The sequence below is a fragment of the Rhineura floridana genome, chromosome 7 (assembly GCF_030035675.1).
Source record: "Rhineura floridana isolate rRhiFlo1 chromosome 7, rRhiFlo1.hap2, whole genome shotgun sequence".
NCBI lineage: Eukaryota > Metazoa > Chordata > Lepidosauria > Squamata > Rhineuridae > Rhineura > Rhineura floridana.
Genome location: NC_084486.1, coordinates 44,141,210 through 44,161,281, shown reverse-complemented (window position 1 = coordinate 44,161,281; position 20,072 = coordinate 44,141,210). Strand labels below are relative to the sequence as shown.

Here is a 20,072-nt window from a genome sequence, read left to right as displayed (position 1 = left end):
TCCTACCCCCACGCCGCTTCAGACTATAGTGAACCAGAGGTATGGTGGCTATATGGAAATGCTTAAACTCTTCCCTATAAGCTGGCATAACTAGGAAACCAGACAAAGAATTCTTACTGACTTAGGATTGTGGAAACTGTTCGGATCCAGTTACCATGGACCCAGTCCAAGCCTATGAGCAAATGTCCACTGAAACCCCATTAGATTTTTTAAATTTAGGATCTCTTACCTTCTGAGGGTGGCACTGAGGTTCAGAGGGAATTGGTCCACTGTTCTACGGTCTAGTCCCATCTGCTGGATCCTGCCGACTACACCAAGAATTGTTGTTGGAAAGAAACCACACTCTGTTTGTGTCCCAGTCAGAAGAAAGTTTATTTAGAACAACATCTTTGGGAGAGAGCTACAGAAGATCTCTCACCGGCAGATCTAAAGCACTCAATATCTATCCCAAGAAAAGGAAAATCAACTCTATGCACTATTAGGGCTGGTTGTTAGGGACTATGAGGGAGTATGGGTATAGCAAGTGAGGTATTCAGGTGAGAAAGTACAAGGACAGCACTAATCATAAATCAGAAACTTCAAAACATTCTTGTGCTTACTAGAAGCTGACACATCGTCTTCAAAATTACAATTCATTATCAATGTGAGTGTTTTTTCCTACTCTAAGCATTCCCTATTATTCATATACAGCTTGCAGATATCCAGAATCCTTTCCCCCCCAGTTTCTTGCTACTTCCCCGAATGACCTCGTTTTGTTTCTTCTGCTTGATGATGAGAATTATGTCAACATGTTAGGGAGTGAGCAGCATTTTTTTGTGTGAGCAGCATTCATGTGATGCCTAATGAGATCTTCGCCTAAGGCCTGCATTTCAGAATTTTAGATGGGGAGGCTTTATTTCTCCATTCATGTTCTTAAAATGTGATGTGGTAAGTGAAAACGGAGAGAACACAGAACAACATTTCACAATGTTTAAGTCTGCCAGGAATATATGAGACTTAATCATCCTCTTGATTTTACTGCCTGCAAAGCCAAACCAAACCAAACCAAATTGGGTGGCAGGTAAAGTGTGGTTATCATGCATAACATGTATCTAGTAGGCTACTTTTAGCTTGATGGGTCCCAAGTTGTGCAAACCTGACCCAGAATAGTCAAGAAAAGAAATGCATGTTGAATTTTACAAGTTGTTAGACCAAGGAACAAAAAATATCTAGTTCTGTACAACTTGTGACCCATCTAGTCGATTTCAGCCATCACATGAACTTGACAAAAATAGTTGAAGTTAAGAAACAGTAACTCTCCACTTATCATCCAGATCCTATGGGTATTACTATGATGCTTTTGCAACCCCCATGTGATGCTATGCAGCATCTTTCTGATAAGGTATGATAGGGGTAGCCAATGTGGTACCCTCCAGATGTTGTTAGGACTCCAACTCCCATCAGCCTCAGCCAGCATGACCAATGGTCAGGGATGATGGGAGTTGTCCAATAACATTCAGAGGGTACCATATCAGCTACCCCTAAGGTAGGGTATCAATCAAATACATTATATAGTTTGTTTTGCTGCAAGGTTGCAAGAAGTATGTTATATCAAGAGCTCTCCTATGTTGGTAAAACCCATTATTGGATTGAACCATAAGAATTTGAGCTGGGTGGAAAATCTCAAATATCACTTTTTTATGGGAAGAGATTAATAAATGGACTGAAATAAATAAATAAATAAATAAATATCCACAACTTATTTATATGGGTCTCCTTTATGTCTTCTCTCCTAAACTATGGGCCACCTTCCACAACTCGGACATAGTAACTATTATGCATATGTCAACCTTGCGAGGATGTCAATAGAAGTCACTTAGCAGCGACTATATTTTAGTAGTCTGCCAGCCCATATGTACCTTTACATTGGTCATGGTGGTGCACTGATGACAAATAATGCTGGGTGACTGAAGACAACCTGAATAAACGAACCCACACGCCACACTGGAAGACAAAATATATTGTACAGCCATGTAAAGAATGCCTATAGTGTGGATAGTAAAGCTTAAAATTTATCTATCACTTTTTTCTTTAGAGCGTTTCACAGCAATAAACACCACACGGTAAAATAGGTCAGTGGGAGAATGAGAGATAGTGTCTTGCCAAAGGTCATCTATTAAATTAATGGCTGAGGTGACATTTGAACTGAGAGCAATTCCTGGTTCACATTCTTAGCCCATATGCAGCACCAGCTTCATACACCCACGACATTTTGCAGCGCGAAGCAGACCCCAAATGGTGTCCCCCTCCTCGCTATGACTTACATTTTTTAAAAGTGTGCTGCACCATTCAGACACCAGTTCCTGCCTTTATCCAATCCTCCATCCTGGTGTTGCTTGAAGTAGCTCCAGACTGCTGCATACAGCTCTAGGGCTGAGCCCTAGGAAAGCCTCTATAGCAGCCTCTCCCAACCTTTGGGTCTCCAGGTGTTGCTGGACTACAGTTCTCATTATTGGGCCTTGCTGGCTGGCATTGATGGGAGTTGTAGTCCAACACCATCTGGGGCTCAAAGGTTGGCAAAGGCTGCTCTATAGTATTATTTGAGGTTTGTGGCTTGGATCCTAAGTCAAGATAACGTAACAATGTGCCACAAAGTATGGGAGGTTGTTTGGGAAGGAGAAGTTACCCAAAATCGGGTGGTCCACCCAGTTTTGGCTGAATTTCCTCTTTCCTCCCCTAGCCAGCATTGTTCAGGAATGTCTTCTGACCCACTGTGAAGGCTTTTCAGGGGGGTGCAGGTGATTGCAGATGGATGGGGGGGGACAGGAAGCTTTCCTCCAATGAACTTCTTAAGAACATAAGAACATAAGAAGAGCCTGCTGGATCAGGCCAGTGGCCCATCTAGTCCAGCATCCTGTTCTCACAGTGGCCAACCAGGTGCCTGGGGGAAGCCCGCAAGCAGGACCCGAGTGCAAGAACACTCTCCCCTCCTGAGGCTTCCGGCAACTGGTTTTCAGAAGCATGCTGCCTCTGACTAGGGTGGCAGAGCACAGCCATCATGGCTAGTAGCCATTGATAGCCCTGTCCTCCATGAATTTGTCTAATCTTCTTTTAAAGCCATCCAAGCTGGTGGCCATTACTGCATCTTGTGGGAGCAAATTCCATAGTTTAACTATGCGCTGAGTAAAGAAGTACTTCCTTTTGTCTGTCCTGAATCTTCCAACATTCAGCTTCTTTGAATGTCCACGAGTTCTAGTATTATGAGAGAGGGAGAAGAACTTTTCTCTATCCACTTTCTCAATGCCATGCATAATTTTATACACTTCTATCATGTCTCCTCTGACCCGCCTTTTCTCTAAACTAAAAAGCCCCAAATGCTGCAACCTTTCCTCGTAAGGGAGTCGCTCCATCCCCTTGATCATTCTGGTTGCCCTCTTCTGAACCTTTTCCAACTCTAGAATATCCTTTTTGAGATGAGGCGACCAGAACTGTACACAGTATTCCAAATGCGGCCGCACCATAGATTTATACAACGGCATTATGATATCGGCTGTTTTATTTTCAATACCTTTCCTAATTATCGCTAGCATGGAATTTGCCTTTTTCACAGCTGCCGCACACTGGGTCGACATTTTCATCGTGCTGTCCACTACAACCCCGAGGTCTCTCTCCTGGTCGGTCACCGCCAGTTCAGACCCCATGAGCGTATATGTGAAATTCAGATTTTTTGCTCCAATATGCATAATTTTACACTTGTTTATATTGAATTGCATTTGCCATTTTTCCGCCCATTCACTCAGTTTGGAGAGGTCTTTTTGGAGCTCTTCGCAATCCCTTTTTGTTTTAACAACCCTGAACAATTTAGTGTCGTCAGCAAACTTGGCCACTTCACTGCTCACTCCTAATTCTAGGTCATTAATGAACAAGTTGAAAAGTACAGGTCCCAATACCGATCCTTGAGGGACTCCACTTTCTACAGCCCTCCATTGGGAGAACTGTCCGTTGATTCCTACTCTCTGCTTTCTGCTTCTTAACCAATTCCTTATCCACAAGAGGACCTCTCCTCTTATTCCATGACTGCTAAGCTTCCTCAGAAGTCTTTGGTGAGGTACCTTGTCAAACGCTTTTTGAAAGTCTAAGTACACTATGTCCACTGGATCACCTCTATCTATATGCTTGTTGACACTCTCAAAGAATTCTAATAGGTTACTGAGACAGGACTTTCCCTTGCAGAAGCCATGCTGGCTCAGCTTCAGCAAGGCTTGTTCTTCTATGTGCTTAGTTAATCTAGCTTTAATCATACTTTCTACCAGTTTTCCAGGGACAGAAGTTAAGCTAACTGGCCTGTAATTTCCAGGATCCCCTCTGGATCCCTTTTTGAAGATTGGCGTTACATTTGCCACTTTCCAGTCCTCAGGCACGGAGGAGGACCCGAGGGACAAGTTACATATTTTAGTTAGCAGATCAGCAATTTCACATTTGAGTTCTTTGAGAACTCTCGGGTGGATGCCATCTGGGCCCGGTGATTTGTCAGTTTTTATATTGTCCATTAAGCTTAGAACTTCCTCTCTCGTTACCACTATTTGTCTTAGTTCCTCAGAATCCCTTCCTGCAAATGTTAGTTCAGGTTCAGGGATCTGCCCTATATCTTCCACTGTGAAGACAGATGCAAAGAATTTATTTAGCTTCTCTGCAATCTCCTTATCGTTCTTTAGTACACCTTTGACTCCCTTATCATCGAAGGGTCCAATTGTCTCCCTAGATGGTCTCCTGCTTTGAATGTATTTATAGAATTTTTTGTTGTTGGTTTTTATGTTCTTAGCAATGTGCTCCTCAAATTCTTTTTTACCAGCCCTTATTGTCTTCTTGCATTTCTTTTGCCAGAGTTTGTGTTCTTTTTTATTTTCTTCATTCGGACAAGACTTCCATTTTCTGAAGGAAGACTTTTTGCCTCTAAGAGCTTCCTTGACTTTGCTCGTTAACCATGCTGGCATCTTTTTGGCCCTGGCGGTACCTTTTCTGATCTGCGGTATGCACTCCAGTTGAGCTTCTAATATAGTGTTTTTAAACAACTTCCAAGCATTTTCGAGTGATGTGACCCTCTGGACTTTGTTTTTCAGCTTTCTTTTTACCAATCCCCTCATTTTTGTGAAGTTTCCTCTTTTGAAGTCAAATGTGACCGTGTTGGATTTTCTTGGCAATTGGCCAGTTACATGTATGTTTAATTTAATAGCACTGTGGTCACTGCTCCCAATCGGTTCAACAACACTTACATCTCGCACCAGGTCCCGGTCCCCACTGAGGATTAAGTCCAGGGTTGCCATCCCTCTGGTCGGTTCCATGACCAACTGATCTAGGGAATAGTCATTTAGAATATCTAGAAACTTTGCTTCTTTGTCATGACTGGAACACATATGCAGCCAGTCTATGTCCGGGTAGTTGAAGTCACCCATTACTACCACATTTCCTAGTTTGGATGCTTCCTCAATTTCATATCTCATCTCAAGGTCTCCCTGAGCATTTTGATCAGGGGGACGATAGATCGTTCCCAGTATTAAGTCCCTCCTGGGGCACGGTATCACCACCCACAACGATTCTGTGGAGGAGTCTGCCTCTTTTGGGGTTTCGAGCTTGCTGGATTCAATGCCTTCTTTCACGTATAGAGCGACTCCGCCACCAATATGTCCTTCCCTGTCCTTCCGATATAGTTTATATCCAGGGATAACCGTATCCCACTGGTTTTCTCCATTCCACCAGGTCTCGGTTATGCTCACTATATCAATGCTCTTCTCTAAGACCAAGCACTCCAGTTCTCCCATCTTGGTTCGGAGGCTCCTAGCATTAGCGTACAGGCACTTGTAAGCAGTGTCTCTCTTCAAGTGTCTTTGGCACTTGTGGTTAGGCCTGTGGTAATTTTGCTCTTCTGAATTTATATCCTGTGCCCCTGCTCTCACAATGCCTACTTCTAGGCCTACTCCTTTTAAAATTTCATCATTTCTTTGGTTTTTATCCCAGGGGGGAGGTTTATTCCGAACCGGACCTTTCTCAGCTCCTGTCGGGTTTCCCCCCTCAGTCAGTTTAAAAGCTGCTCTGCTACCTTTTTAATTTTAAGTGCCAGCAGTCTGGTTCCATTCTGGTTCAAGTGGAGCCCGTCCCTTTTGTACAGGCCCGACTTGTCCCAGAATGTTCCCCAGTGCCTAACAAATCCGAACCCTTCCACCCGACACCATTGTCTCATCCATGCATTGAGACTGCGAAGCTGGGCCTGTCTGGCTGGTCCTGCGCGTGGAACCGGTAGCATTTCAGAGAAAGCCACCTTGGAGGTCCTGGCTTTCAGCATCCTACCTAGCAACCTAAATTTTGCTTCCAGGACCTCACGGCTGCATTTCCCCATGTCGTTGGTGCCAACGTGCACCATGACCACTGACTCCTTCCCAGCACTGTCTACCAAACTATCTAAACGACGGGCGATATCCGCAACCTTCGCACCAGGCAGGCAAAACACCTTGCGGTCTACATGCCCATCACACACCCCACTGTCTATGTTCCTAATGATCGAATCACCCACTACAAGGATCCCTCCACCCTCTGGAGATATATCCTCGGCACGAGAGGATAGCTGCTCATCCCCCAAGGAATGGGTCCCTTCTAAGGGATCGTTTCCCTCTTCCTCAGCTGGATGCTCTCCTTCCCCAAGACCATCGTTCTCCATGATAGCAGGAGAGCTATCATCGTTGGAGTGGGACACAGCTATAACGTCCCTGAAGGCCTCCTCCACACACATCTCTGCCTCTCTCAGCTTTTCCAGGTCCGCCACCTTGTCCTCAAGGAAATGAAGTCGTTCCCGGAGAGCCAGGAGCTCATTGCACCGAGAGCATACCCACAACTTCTGTCCAACAGGCAGATAGTCGTACATGCTGCAGGTGGTGCAAAACACTGGAAAGCCCCCACACCCCTGCTGGCTTCTTACCTGCATAGTTTTGTTTAAGGTTTATTACGTCAATGGGTTGGAGACTGCAGTTTAGTTGAGGTCAGGGAACAGACGGGCAGAGTGGGGGGCCCTGCTGCCGAGCTCGCCCTGCTGCCGAGCTCGCCCTGCTGCCGAGCTCGCCCTGCTGCCGAGCTCGCCCTGCTGCCGAGCTCGCCCTGCTGCCGAGCTCGCCCTGCTGCCGAGCTCGCCCTGCTGCCGAGCTCGCCCTGCTGCCGAGCTCGCCCTGCTGCCGAGCTCGCCCTGCTGCCGAGCTCGCCCTGCTGCCGAGCTCGCCCTGCTGCCGAGCTCGCCCTGCTGCCGAGCTCGCCCTGCTGCCGAGCTCGCCCTGCTGCCGAGCTCGCCCTGCTGCCGAGCTCGCCCTGCTGCCGAGCTCGCCCTGCTGCCGAGCTCGCCCTGCTGCCGAGCTCGCCCTGCTGCCGAGCTCGCCCTGCTGCCGAGCTCGCCCTGCTGCCGAGCTCGCCCTGATGCCGAGCTCGCCCTGATGCCGAGCTCGCCCTGATGCCGAGCTCGCCCTGATGCCGAGCTCGCCCTGATGCCGAGCTCGCCCTGATGCCGAGCTCGCCCTGATGCCGAGCTCGCCCTGATGCCGAGCTCGCCCTGATGCCGAGCTCGCCCTGATGCCGAGCTCGCCCTGATGCCGAGCTCGCCCTGATGCCGAGCTCGCCCTGATGCCGAGCTCGCCCTGATGCCGAGCTCGCCCTGATGCCGAGCTCGCCCTGATGCCGAGCTCGCCCTGATGCCGAGCTCGCCCTGATGCCGAGCTCGCCCTGATGCCGAGCTCGCCCTGATGCCGAGCTCGCCCTGATGCCGAGCTCGCCCTGATGCCGAGCTCGCCCTGATGCCGAGCTCGCCCTGATGCCGAGCTCGCCCTGATGCCGAGCTCGCCCTGATGCCGAGCTCGCCCTGATGCCGAACTCGCCCTGATGCCGAACTCGCCCTGATGCTTTGTCAGCTGGGGCTCCCTCTAGCTCGCCCTGCAGGCTCCCTCGCTAGGGTGCTCTGACTTTATATGTATGGCTGGTTCCTCCCAGCTACTGCTGCCAGCCAATGATGTGTTACTTGAGGCTGATGGCTATCAGCTGGGGCTTAACTCTTTAGTATTCTCTCAGGCTTCCTTCCTTCCTGAGCAGGGGCGGGGCTGTTTAAGCTTTTGGCTGCTTTTAATCTAATCAAGGGGCTGTGCCTTCCAGGCAAGTCTTTTGTGTTTGTTGTTTTCCCACCTAGAACAGCCTGACCTTTCTTTAACCTAGGGAAACAGAGCTTGTGGTTGTGTTTCAGGAAGGCTGAAGCTGCCCTTTTTAGCAAGGACTGAGCTGACTCTCTCCCTGTATGTGTCAGTGGAGTTTCCTTTTCCCCCTTCTCTCTGACTGGAATTTAGCCTTGTTTACAGTGTCCCCTGAAGCTTTCCTGCTAGGGTGGTGTTGAAAACTAGCTTTCTATGGGCTTCCTTCTCCTAGGATCTGTCTCCTAAGATATAGGTTCTTTCAGGATTTGGCTCCTAGCTCAGGGTGACCTTGGGCTGCCCTTATTACTTATTGCTCTGAGCTGTTTTACTTCAATTTAATAATGGAATAAATGGGACCTACTTACCCTCTTTTCGCTCTGCTGCTTAACTCGCCTTGATGCTTTGTCAGCTGGGGCCTTGACGCTTCATCAGTTGGGGCTCCCTCTAGCTTGTGGAGCTTAAGTTGACTTGGCACATCAAGCTAATGTACTTCATTAAATGTTCACTTTCAACATCTTTTGAAACTTAAAGACCCAGCATCTTTATGGATCATTATCTGAGAACTGTAGAATGGGTAAGTGGTATGTGTACAAGTTTATATGCCCAGAGCTGTCAATTAGTTGTTATAGAGTACCATAAGGGTATATGCTGCTTCATAAATCACAACATTCCTGACCTTCTATGCCTCTTATGGGATTATTGATTGAATAAAATGGTTTTGGGTTTTCCCCCCTTAATTAATATTCAAGGAACTGTACTCTAGAAAATGCAGCTTCTATGATGTTTGGATAAATCAATATATGATTATTCTGAAAAAAAGTTGATACCATTAACTTATACAGCTTGGGACCAGGATACCTGAAAGACCGTCTTATCCCTTATATATACCCAGTTGATCACTGCGCTTTGCAGGTGAGGGCCTCCTGCAGATACCATCTTATCAGGAGGTCCGTTCTGCACAACATAGGAAATGGACCTTTAGTGTGGCAGCACCTCCCCTGTGGAATTCCCTCCCCTTAAATATTATAGGCAGGTACCATCTCTCTTATCTTTTTGGCGCTTTTGAACACTTTCCTCTTTCAACAAGCTTTTAAGTTGAGACCGATCCCAGTCTGCATCTGTGTTGGGATTGCTTTTAATATGTTTTAAATTTTTTTAAACAATACGCTTTTTAGCCCTTTAAAAATGATTTTAAAGCTTTTTTAAAAAAAACATTTTTAAAGTTGTTTTGTTTCAATGTATTTTAAGGTCTGTTTTGATGATGTTTTGATGTGTTTTTAGCACATTTGTTTGCCACCATGGGCTCCTGCTGGGAGGAAGGGCGGGATATAAATCAAATAAATAAATAAATAAACTTGATACCATAACATATTCACTTTATAGCTGTAGTCTTGGATTCAGTGAGTTTGCCTGATGAATATTATGACAGCAATGACTTTTCAGTGGGTATGAGTGAAGAGGATGATGTATTACTTGATGGAGATATGGTCACTTTTATAATTTATAGTTCTTTCACAACTTTGTTTTAGTGTATCCCAATCTATTCACACTACAGCTATGCAGATTGGTAATGTTATGTTGCTCTACACAGACTTGTGTGTAGGATTGCAGCTCATAGTGTTTTGTGTCTCAAGCTTTTGCAGGCTGAGCTGGTTTGATTTCACGAGGAAGAGTTTTTTTATATAGAAAGAAATCTCTCTGATGTTAAATATTTCTTTAAATCATTAATTTCAAACCCTTTGATCTTAATAAGGCATTAAAGAATGTGGCTGCAGGAATTGTCTTTTTTGGGGGAAGGGGAATGTTCACTAATCACTAAGACTCAAAAATAATAGAAAATTTCAGTTTTACCTATGCCGTAGCATAGTCTATTGTAAAAGTTGTAATAGGGGTGCAGAGGTTTGGGAGGAACTAAATCTGTTACTTAAGAAAGGTGTGTCAGAAATGAAACCTGCCTTGCAAACTCTAAAGACAGATTGAATCTTTGCCTATTTTTTGCAGTTTTTTAAAATATTCTTTAAATATTTTGAATGCAATGCTTGACCTTTTTTGGTGTCTGTGTCATACTTATTCTGCTTTAAAGAGATAGATTTCAAGCATATTTGAGTTGTTTCATAGGTCTGGTCTAAGTCATACCACAGTCTGACTCCAAAGATACTGCTGATTCTTGGCCTATTTGGGTTGTGGAGAGAAGCAAATAATGCAGGAATATATAAGATATCATGACCCCTGAATCTAGCAGTGTTCTGGACATGACATTGGAGGCTGCAGGGGTACCAGATGGGGAGCTGGGTTAGGTTTAGGGTTCAGAGCTGACTGCTGAACATAGAAAGACCAGTGCACCTGAGTGTTCAGCAGGAGCCCCCATAGAAAACTCCCAGACCACCAGGGCCTATAGGGCCAGAGCCTTAACTCTCATGGGCACCTTCCCCTGAACCAGAAGAACCAGATGCCTCCTGCTGCACATCACCAGTCCAGCAGTGCAGGGAGTGCACCAGGAGGGAGGCTATGGAATGGAAGGTGCTAGGCCAGAAAGTTGATCATTTAAAGCTCTGAAGCAATTCATGCAGAGGTGGAGGCTGGAGGAAGTATCTGGAGATGGAGGTTTAAAAGGCCTCAGTCTGATCCCAGCCTTTGTTGGACTACGATGCTCACTTGGAACTATTCATTGTCCAACAACCTTTGACCAGCCTTCCCTCTTTCGCCATGAGATCTGGCATTGGACCTGAGTGCGGCATAAGTAGAGAAGACTCTTGCTGTTATGAGCAACTGATGGGTCATGGTACACCATTGCACCTGCACTGTCAGGGCTGGCCCAAGATATTTTACTGTCTGAGGTGGCGCATCAAATGCACTCCCTGCACAAGTTGATGTGCAAAGTACCCAAGGCCAATCATATTATTTTGGCAGTTGAGGCAGAAAATCCCACAAGTGCTTCTCCCCTATCCTGGCAGTAAAATTGCCATAATAATAAATTAAATAATTGACAGTTTGCTGCCCTTTCATGATACCCAAAATCAGCTGCCTGAGGTGACCACCTCACTGTGCCTAATGGTTGGGCCAGCTCTGCGTACTGTGGCCTCCAGTGATCAACACAAGATGATGTTATCAGTTTGCATAATCAGTATGCCATAATCCTGCTATGATTCCTCAGTCACTGGAAGAATTAAGTAAAGATTCTACCACAATGATGTGGAGAAGATGATTTGGGCTGCAAGAAGGATGAGCTTGTGCAAATAGTCTCTCACACCAGTTGGACACCAACTGTCCAAAATTCACTGCTCCTTAAATTGGATAGTTGAAGCCATGCCTTAATCTTTTCTAAGGGTTTGATAAACTTTGTTGTAAAACTGTACTTTTAGCAATATAATATTGACAATTTGGTTATCGGACTGTTTTCTTTCCTAGCACCAAGTTTCCTTTTAGTGTGTTTCTGCATTGATGAACTGATGTTTTCTCTGATTTTACTATGATCCCTAAGTTCTCTGTCCTGGGAAACCACACTTAACATATGACATTTTTATTTATTATTTATTTATTTATTATTTTATTTATATCCCACCCTTCCTCCCAGCAGAAGCCCAGGGTGGTAAACAAAAGTGCTAAAAAACACTTTAAAACATCATAAAAACAGACCTTAAAATACATTAAAACAATACAACTTTAAAAACATTTTTTAAAAGCTTTAAAGACATCTTAAAAAGAGTTAAAAACATATTGTTTTTTTTAAAAGGTTTTAAATAAAACATTAAAAAGCAATTCCAGCACAGACTCAGACTGGGATAGGTCCCAACTTAAAAGGCTTGTTGAAAGGGGAAAGTCTTCAAAAGGTGCCGAAAAGATAACAGAGATGGTGTCTGCCTAATATTTAAGGGGAGGGAATTCCGCAGGGTAAGTGCCGCCACACTAAAGGTCCGTTTCCTATATTGTGCAGAACAAACTTCCTGATAAGATGGTATCTGCAGCAATGATCGACTGGGTATATAAGGGTATATAATGAATATATTTATTTATTTATTTTATTAATTTTATTCAATTTATATTACATCTTTCTACATATAGCACCCCAGGCAGATAAAAACGCTAATAACAATATAAAAATAAATATTTTTTTAAAAAAATAATATTTTTAATAAGCATAACAAGAAAAAATAATAGTAGATAAAATCAATCAAATACCACCAACAGAAACCACATTAAAGCATATTACGATGAATAATAAATCAAAAAGTCAATGGCTCAGTCAAAAGTCCAGGCCAAAGTCCTGTCTAAATAAAAAAAAAACATTTTACCCTGAGAGCAGAAGGACAATAACATTTTGGCTAAGCAGGTCTCTGTCATCAGCATACATGTACTTGGATTCATATTTCTGTTGTTTGATGTGATACATTTGGAACTCTTCACAATTTGTTTGGGATTTTATCATCTTTATTAATTTGGCTGTGACTCCCAATACTATAAGAACATGCAGATTGGACCTTTATATGATAAAGTAAGGCACTAGATTTCTCAAAGAACATTGAGGTCTAGAAACCCCAGATAAGGGTATGAGACTAAAAAATACAGGGGGCACACAGGCTTTAAGGTAGTATAAAAAGAGACAAGATATCTCCTAAGCTACTGGAGGAGGAAAATTTATCATTTTCTGCTCTACTTGTTGAGTAACAAAATACCATCATAGAAGGATTAAGTAAACTAAGAGAAACACTTGTAGCTAGGTAAAGGGATGAGAAAGACGAGAAGCAGAAGCCCCTGGTGAAGGTAGCAACTATAACAAAATAAGAATTACCCCCAATGGAAGTATGCCCTCCTGCTTTGGAGGACCATGAGATGATAGTAGATCACCATACTGAGGTAATCATCAATAAATATACTGTTTGCATTGGTTGACCCCATGGGTCCAGTGGTACTTAGGCTGTATTTGGAACAACATGAACAAGGATACTCTGGAAAAGATCCCTGAGCTCCAAGAAACTGAACACAATATTAATTTGAAAACGTGACTAAGAACATAAGAAGAGCCTGCTGGTTCAGGCCAATGTTCCATCTAGTCCAGCATCCTGTTCTCACAATGGCTAATCAGATGCCTGTGGAAAACCTACAAGCAGGACCTGAGTGCAAGAGCATTGTCCCCTCCTGCGGTTTCCAGCAACTGGTTCTATATCACTGCTTACCCCTAACTCCAGCTCATTTATGAAAAACAGTGCAAGTCTTAATTCATATCATTAGAGGATTAAACATGCTCTGTGTTATGAAATTTTTATGTTTATTTCAGAGGACAGTTTAAAAAAGCAGGAAACAAACTAAAGCATATGTCATTTGACTGCCATGTTTTTTCAGGACTTTGTGTTTTCTCTGTCTTTGGTGAAGGACTTGGTCAAAGGCTTTTTGAAAGTCTGAACATATAATGTTTACCAGATTACTCCCTAATCCCATCTATGTGCTTATTGATACTAATAAAAGATTTCTAAACGATGGGAATCAAGATTGTTACAAGTTGTTTCAAACACTCGAGGCTGATTTTTATAAAGTGTTTTCGCCACATGAATACTCATGAAATTATGCATTTGCTTGCAAAACCATACAAGATGAGCACTTGGAGTACTTCCAGAGGTTGAAAGCAAGTTATTCATCTGTAATATGAAGCAAACCTCACATTACAGACGTTTACACAAAATAGTGTTGATTGTCTGTGGTTCCTCCCACTCCCCCCATACTCCCCAAAGCCTGCCTTTGATAGCACTGAGACCATTAACCACTAGGAAGCTGTGCTGTGATTTCAAACATCCCTTCATAGTAAGCCCATCATTCCACACACTATTCAATCAGAGTTCACTCGACAGCTTCCCTGCCTACAGATTCATAGGGATTGATCAACTGAAAACAATTTTACCCTTTTATCTACTGTAGTATTCAATGCAGCTAAAAACTAATCACAACAAACAATATCCTATAAGTAATGATAAAGATGTTACTAATAAATAAAAAAGAATCTTTTTAAAAACAGCAAAGTAGAACTATTTAAACTTAAAACACCAGTTTTCATTATTCTGCAAAGCCCCCCCTAAATAAAATGGATCTGGCTTGGTGAAGGAGTGATAAAACAACTCTGTTGATGTGTAAAACATGGACAGCTTGATATCCAAGAAGATAGTTTTTTAACTGTCTAGGTCCCAGGTTGTTTAGGGAAGCCAGTGTAGATCTTTAAGAACATTGAATGAGCAGCGGGTGCCAATCAAAAGTCTGGCTGCTGTATTCTGAAGCAGCTGAATTTATCCAAACACTTTCCAATGGCAGCCCCATCTAAAACTTTATCTAGTAGTCTAATCTGAACACTACTAAGGCATGTGTGATAGTGGTTAGGTTATATTTGTTCAGAAGGAGTGTAGCTAGTGCATGTCTGATGCTGATGAAAGGCAACCGAGGCTATGAAGATGATTTAGGTCTTCAGATACAGGAACAGGTCCAAATGTGCTCAAGTGGAGGAACCTAATCTTTCATGGGATGGGCAACTTCTTCAAAAGCAAGTAAATGGCATTTTCATGTCTACCTGAACCCACTGTCTTGTCTGGATCAAGTGTATCAGTGTATTAGTCCCTATCTAGGCCATGAGTAAGTCCAAACACCTGTTTAGGGTTTCCATTGCATCAACTGGAACTAAAGCAAAGGAGAAATAGAGTTGAGTGTCATTGGCATACTAACTGTCCCTGCACCACTTGGCATCTTCTGTCAGTAGGAGCAAAACCACCTGAAAGCCCTGCCTCCACCTATACACACAAATGTTAATAAGACAAAATCTATATTATTTCCAATGAGACCATTCATGTGGGTGTTAAAGTCCTTAGTGTCCTGTGTGGCTGGGGTGGGGTGTTGGTTCTTCCATCCTTCCTCTGATTGCTCTCTACTTTTCATAAGCAAGAGATTGCTGCTATGTCCAATGAAGCTGAAAGAAAGGAAGGAAAGTAGAACTGGTGTGTGTGTGTGTTGGTGTGTGTGTGTGTGAAGGTGCTAAATTGTGTTGTGAGATTGAAGCTGAGTGTGACATACATTTGCATGTATCTTCCTTTCAATTTTTAAAACAAACAGTGCATTGTAAGGCTGCAATGTTGGGTGGAGGAGTACAAGACAAGGTACATGCAACTGTGTGTATGTGGTCTCTTTCATCAGATCCTTTCTATGAGTCCCCATTGCACAAGAATTCAAAATCTGCATGAATCTTTCTTCCACACATGTTCATAGATCATTCTGTACAATCCATGCCTGTTTTCCATTTCCAAAATAACATTTTTCATGAGAATTCCTCCATGGAGGAAAAACATCAAACCTCATTGTGTGTCCGTTCTTTATAAAGCCAGGTGCGAACCTGCCAACTCACACTCTTTAAAATATACATTGCTTCAGTGGGGGCATTTTATTTTCATTCAATGACCATCCCTCCCAATTTGTCATAAAAAAGAGCTTCACATCTATCTGTGCTGACACAGCTGCCTGCATTATGGTTGTTGGGATACAAAGGCAGCAATCATAATTCCAGCGTATTAAGTCATTCTCAAAATACATGCCAGAACTGGCTTAAGAGAACAAGGCAGGGAAAGTGCTTACCACTAAGAACAACAACAACAACAAAAATTGCCTTGTTGTATCTGACCAAAGGCCTACACCTCCCATCAACTCCAACCAGTATGGCCATTGGTCTAGGACAGCCTTTCCCAACCAGTGTGCCTCCAGATGTTGTTGGACCACAATTCCCATCTTTCCTGACCATTGGCAATGCTGACTGAGGCTGATGGGAGTTGTGGTCCAACAGCATCTGGACGCACACTGGTTGGGAAAGGCTGGTCTAGGAGATGGGAATTGTAATCCAGCAACATCCCATCTGTCAGTCTTCAAGCTGGACTAACTACAGTGTGCTCTATGTGAGGCTGCCCCTGAGGTTGAACTGGAAGTTGCAGCTGGTGCAAAATGCAGCAGCTTGACTGTTCACTGGCATAGAATGTCACCATTATGTTACACTATTGTTGAAAGGCTTGCAGAAGCTGCCAGTTAGCTACTGGGCTAAGTTCAAGGTGCTGGTGCTTGTGCATAAAACCTTATACCGTTTGGCAACAGGATACCTAGGACACCTAAAAGATCATCTCACCCCTTATATACCTTACTGATCACTGTGCTCTACAGGAGAGAGCCTCCTGCAGATACCAGCTCTTCACATTTAGGAATCATATTTTCAGAGTGACAGCACCTATCCTTTGGAAGTCTCTCCCATTATATATCAAACAGGCACTGTCTTTATTGTCTTTTTAGTGCATATCGAAGATCATCTTCCAACAATCCTTTTAAGTGGATATTTTTATTCCAGTCTTTATCTGCATTGGCCAAAAATATTTTATATATATATGTTTTGTTATTGATGTTTTTATCATTAAATAACTTTGAGATGTGTAATAGGAAGCATTTCATTAAACAAATAAAGTAGAAATTTGTTGAAGAGAAGCTCCACTTTTTGCCATGTGGCAGAATTTAACTGACTCATGTAAATTTGGCATGATTAAGATGTCAGGGTCATGGTTTTGAATTTGCATATATATTCACGCAGCAGAAATACCCAGTGCAATTTGAAGGAAGCAAGCAAGATCTATGTTTTTTGCCATGATACGTCATGTCTTAAAGCACCTGGTAGTAGGATGCTTGTATTACACACTCCCCTTACATTGTTCTTCTTCAGGAAGTGCTCTCATGACAGTGGTTCATTTCCTGGTATGAGATTTGGAATTGTGGGTGAGAAAAATATTGGTTAGAGTGAGCAGGATCCAGGTACTGAATCTGAAGTCATGCATCAGTTACTAGGTAGGGAAGCCTGGATCTAAATTAGTTTGCAGAATGATGGCTGCACCTGTTTCTTTCCTCTGATTACACATTCTGAGGGCTTGAGGCCCAAACCCAGCAGATCCAGGTAGATCTTACCTTTTAGCCCAACCCAACCCTGAAGCAGGAAGGGATAAGACAAAACACCCTAGAGGCAGTAGCCTTTTCCAGTGAGCTGTTCAAGATTTTTCTTTCAAAACCTATTTAAAATGTTAATGCTCCCAGCCTCTAAGTCAATTAGTTGCTTTTCTTTTCAGATAATTGCTTTGTTTTTTGTGGCTGTAACGACACAGTGGGTGAGTGAGTTTACTACCCAACTGTGATATGAGAGGTCCAAGCCTCATAACTGTCCTGAGAAAAAGTACATGTCCTGGAAAAACCAATTATGCTCCTCCCTAAGCTCTCAGAAATAGAAGCTCGGGTAGCTGGAAGCAGAGAGATGCAAAACCTGGAGGTTGCTTTAGGTTTGTTGAAAAGGCTTGGTAATAGCTTCACAATGAATATTTTAAATGTGTGCATCTATAAGTGTTCATATATTTGCCTGCAGTACAGATAAATCTTCACCTGAACCTGGAGGTTGCTTTGGGCAGGCTAGGGAAGTCTGTCAAAGCTCTTATTAGGAATGCTTAAGGAGCATTTTTTTTAACAATTGCTGTTTTCTGCAACACGTGGAGCCTTAATACAAAGAGCATCTCTTTGCTTATGCAGAGTGCCTTGCCTTCAGTACTGAGTGACCCTAAGCCCCAAATACATATTTGAGGTTAGTAACAGCACTTCCTACTATTAAGCAGTACTTTGGGGGGGATCACAAAAAGGCAGCAAATTGTTAGTTATTTTATTTATTATTTATTATTTATTATTTATTATTTATTATTTATTATTTAGATAGATAGATAGATAGATAGATAGATAGATAGATAGATAGATAGATAGATAGATAGATAGATAGATAGATTCTGCCTAGGAGAGAGATAAATGTTCCTGAGATTTTCTGCTTCAGGTTCTAAAATAACCTGACTAGCATCGGGCATTATGTACCACTTTGGCTAGAAGTGAAGGGGGCATTTGCCCATCTCAGGTAGCAAGATACCTTGAGCCAGCCCAGTCATCCCTGTTGCTTCCCGCTTACTTATTTAAGTACTACTTTATTTAAAAACTTCAAGAAGGCACAGCTTGGTGCGCGTGGCTGTGCGCCCGAGATGTATCCATCCTCGAAATGGCATGTCTTCTACCACAGCTAGCCCCGGAGATTGCTTGGGGGGCGGCTCGAGAAGGTCTGGCAAAACGATTACTGCTGTGGATGTTTATAGAACAAAGCCCCTGCCTGCCTGCCTGCCTGCCGCCTGCCTAACTGAGAATGTCTATCCGCCCTACAAAGGGGGAAAAAGTGTCCAAAAAGGCTGCACATTCCTTTGCAAAACGCGGCGTGGCCATTTCAGCCAGAAGTGCCTGGAATGCCACAGAGCCCACCCCTACACCTACCGCTGGCTGGCTGGCTGGCTGGCGGGGTGTGTGTGGAGAAGAGCCGCCAGCTGTATAGTTGAGCGGAGTAGTAGCCCTCAGAAGAGTGACAGAGGGAAAGTGCATGTGCCACGGCATGCTGCAGACGCCCCTCGCTTGCTCGCTCGCTCGCCTTCCTTCCCTCCCTCCGTTTCCTTCTCTCTCGCTGCCACTCTCTCCAGTCTAGCTTGACGCAGGCGGAGAGAAGCCACAATTAACCACTCCGCCGTCGGTGAAGTGGTGCCGATGAGGCGCTGTTGAAGACGGGGATGTTTCTTCTAAGCCTCCTCGCGTAGCTCCGCCGCTTCCCAGATCGCCGCGAAAGCAGCCCCGACTCCCAAGCAAGCCAGGCTGGAGGCGCGCGTTCAAGGGCTAACAGGAGCTGTTGGCGGCGGCGGCGCCGGCGGCAGGTCGATCGGAGGAGCGATTGGCAAAGTTGGCTTGAAGTGGGACGGGCGGCGGCGGCGGCGGCGGCTACTTTGTGGGGCGGGGGTGAAAGTTGCGACGAGCGGAGAGGGGGGCGCAGGCAGGAGCCCCAGGGAGGAGGAGGTGGAGGAGGAGGAGGAGGAGGTTGAGGATGGGGACGCTGCGGGATTTACAATACGCCTTGCAAGAGAAGATTGAGGAGCTGAGGCAACGAGATGCTCTCATCGACGAGCTGGAGCTGGAGCTGGACCAGAAGGACGAACTGATCCAGAAGCTGCAAAACGAACTGGACAAGTACCGCTCTGTAATCCGGCCCGCCACCCAGCAGGCGCAGCAGCAAAGCTCCACCACCTTGCAAGGCGAGCAGAGGACCAAGAGGCAGGCCATTTCAGCCGAGCCCACCGCTTTTGACATCCAGGACCTCAGCCATGTCACCCTGCCTTTCTACCCCAAGAGCCCACAGTAAGCCAGGGGTTAAGCGTTGTGTCCGTGTGGCGTCCCTGTAGTGTGGTCTCTCCCTCCCTCCCCCGTTTTTGTCTGTCTCCCGCACTGTCCATCCACTCGCCTTGTGGATCTCTGTGCGCTGCCTTTTGCTTCCCATTGCTGTTCTCCCCATCTGCCGAAATTGCTTCCACCCAGTCTGCCTTCCCTCTCTCCTAGCCCTGAACTCTTTTATCTTGTGAGCTGCCCACATTTCCAAAGCTACCTTCAACTGCGCACACATCAGCATTCCTTTGTGTCCTTTTCAGATATCAAGGTATCCAAATCCCCCTCCAGAAAAAAAAAGAGTTCCCGGAGTGTGAAAATGTGACGGTGGGGGGCGAGGAGCACATTCACTCTTTCATTTTATCCCTTTCCCCTCTCTCCAAATTATCACAGCAGTAACAGCATCATCAGACTGTCTCTTCCAGTGTGGTATGTGATTCTGTCTGGCTTTTTGTTTTTTGTTGTGGCTTTCTGCCCTGAATTTAACTGGGGACTGACGTTTGAACTGTGTGAATCAAATTCACTGACATGAGGATTTTCTTTTTTTTAAAAGTGCACTAATTTTCCATTTACAAGACATTTATTTACTTAAAGAGAGGGAGG

General features: G+C 44.3%; 1 protein-coding gene across 2 annotated transcripts in view; it reads left to right on the top strand.

The window, feature by feature from the left end:
• Nucleotides 1-20,072, top strand: part of PRKG1 (protein kinase cGMP-dependent 1) — a 1,123,517-nt gene that overhangs the window by 116,075 nt on the left and 987,370 nt on the right. Inside the window, exon 1 of one of the 2 annotated variants that reach the window (XM_061635359.1) lies at nt 19,135-19,445. The exons of the other annotated variant lie outside the window; for it this stretch is intronic. Within the exon in view, the coding sequence (XP_061491343.1) occupies nt 19,135-19,445 (311 nt within the window). Of the gene's footprint in view, nt 1-19,134; nt 19,446-20,072 lie in introns of those variants that run through there. 2 annotated transcript variants of the gene reach the window in all.